The 2196-nt window shown below is 34.7% G+C and overlaps 1 protein-coding gene across 1 annotated transcript in view; it reads left to right on the top strand.

Annotated features, from left to right (window-relative positions):
• Positions 1-1990, top strand: part of dsb (scavenger receptor class B member debris buster) — a 54490-nt gene extending 52500 nt beyond the window's left edge. Inside the window, exons 6-9 of the mRNA XM_018511814.1 lie at positions 320-464; positions 590-841; positions 931-1049; positions 1546-1990. Of these exons, the coding sequence (XP_018367316.1) occupies positions 320-464; positions 590-841; positions 931-1049; positions 1546-1977 (948 nt within the window). The 3' untranslated portion in view covers positions 1978-1990. The remainder of the gene's footprint in view (positions 1-319; positions 465-589; positions 842-930; positions 1050-1545) is intronic.
• Positions 1991-2196: the final 206 nt, after the last annotated feature.

The raw sequence follows: 2196 nt of genomic DNA, 5'->3' as shown, positions 1-2196 counted from the left end.
TTTTTTTTTTTCGAGACGCACTAAAACTGCTTTCATCGATCTTGGTAGCGCGCTATAAATAGCCATAACTTTGGTTCTACTGCTCCGATCGTTATGAAACTTTCAGAAAATATTGTTCAGAGGTTGTAATACAATAAAAATACAATAAAAAATACAATAAAAAAATACAATAAAATACAATAAAAAAAATCGTTTTTTTCGTCAAATCTAACTGAGTATAACCCCTTAAATTGGTGCTTAGGGGCGGCAAAGTACTTAATCCGTCATTGGTGTCAAATATTGTAGTCTAAAGTAATTTATAATCAAATCTCGATTGTAGAGAAACGGTACATTAAGCGAGATATCTACGATATTCACTGGACACACAAACATGAAAGAATTTGGTTTGATAAATCGATTGAACGGGCTCGATCATTTGCCATACTGGCCGAACGCACCGTGCAATTCCATTACGGCTTCGGAAGGTAATCTTTTTTTACATAGAAAATAAGTAGAACAGTATGTTAAAATGTTATTGTAATTTCCCTAAGACTTCATTGCAATAAATAAAACTGAGTTGTTCCGAGTAAACTTGGAATGTTTTTTGCAGGATCTTTCTTTCCGCCGCGAGATCAGACTGGCGCGGATATCGTTCATCTCTGGGACAAGGATCTTTGTAGGACACTTCCATTGCAGTATCGAGGTCCGATAGAAAAGGCTGGTATCAAGGCAGATTTATATACTCCTTCGGATATACTTTTTACTCGAAATGAAACAGCTAAAGAAGATAACTGCTTCTGCTCGGATGGCGTTGACACTTGCCCTCCGCAAGGCTTGCAGGATATTAGTCCATGTCAATATAGTAAGTATTTTATATTTTACAAAATCAATAAAATTTGTAAACATCCTTCGAATTCTATTAAAAGATAAAATCTATTCTTTTTATTTCAGGTGCACCAGTATATATCTCGTTCCCGCATTTTTATAAGGCGGATCCTAAATTGTTAGATGCTATTGATGGACTCAAGCCGGTCGAAAACTTGCACGAAACATATCTCAAAATCCAACCAGTGAGTAAAGCATACAGAAAATATAATCTTAATTTCACGATATGCATCATATGCTCTTCTAATATATTATAGATTAAAAATTACTATTATTGTATGTATAATAGTCAATTTGCTTGTTAATTAAACTTGGCTTAAAAAAATTAATGAATACAATAATTAATAATTGTATTCGGACTCTCAAATTCAACAAATTAAAAGTATGACTAAATTAGGCTAATGAGAGTCAAGCAACGTTGAACGGCGCAAAGATAGGTGAAAACCATACTCAGATGTTAGCTTAAAGTCTTCTGTATTTGGACGTTTCGACTCTCTTTGGAGTCATCCTCAGCAATAAAGATACAATATAATTGACTTACATGTCCTTAATGAATACAAGTTTAATAAGAAGTAATAAATAAATAGAAAATGAATAAATAGATTTCAATTAAATAAATAAAATATAAATAGCGAAAATGTCTAAAATTTAGGATAATCAAAATTTTTTTTATTTTCTCAGAAACTAGGGGTACCGATCGAAGCAAAGGTTCGCGTCCAGTTGAATCTGAAGGTAGAACGACAGTCCAATATCGGGGTTGTCGCGAATTTTCCTGATATAGTATTTCCAATTATGTGGCTCGAGGAAGGTATAGAAGAACTTACGCCATCCATTAGGAGATATATTTATCTGGCGACCACGTTTGCCGACATCGCTGTGCCCTGCTTGACGTATGGCATGGTTCTAATCGGACTGATAGTCATCATTACGGTATTCGTAAAGGCGTATAATAGCCCGGTATTGGCGCACGAGGCGATCGAGCTTGGTAAGAGGACCATTAGAAGAGGATCGTCTTTCTTAACAACTAGCCAGCATCGATTGTTGGTTGGCCGGGACTCTTATATCTTACTAAGCAATAACGATATCGACGAGAAACGGAGTATGGAGGTATGATGGACATGCTCTGTGCATGAATTCTAGTAGAAGTGCTGATGGTAAGCGTGTTTACAGAGTGAACAATAATTAATGACGTCTAGTCTTGAATTTTTTTAAAGTAAATCAATATTGATACTAATAAGACATTTGTTAATACTGGAGAATAAAACAAATATTCATTAATTTGAGAAACAGAACAAATTTATTCAGACGGATTAACGCTAGAAGGATCATATA

Source organism: Trachymyrmex cornetzi, unplaced genomic scaffold (genome assembly GCF_001594075.2).
Source record: "Trachymyrmex cornetzi isolate Tcor2-1 unplaced genomic scaffold, Tcor1.1 scaffold388, whole genome shotgun sequence".
Classification (NCBI taxonomy): domain Eukaryota; kingdom Metazoa; phylum Arthropoda; class Insecta; order Hymenoptera; family Formicidae; genus Trachymyrmex; species Trachymyrmex cornetzi.
The sequence above is the reverse complement of the archived record's forward strand: the minus strand, read 5'-3'. Positions and strand labels throughout refer to the sequence as shown.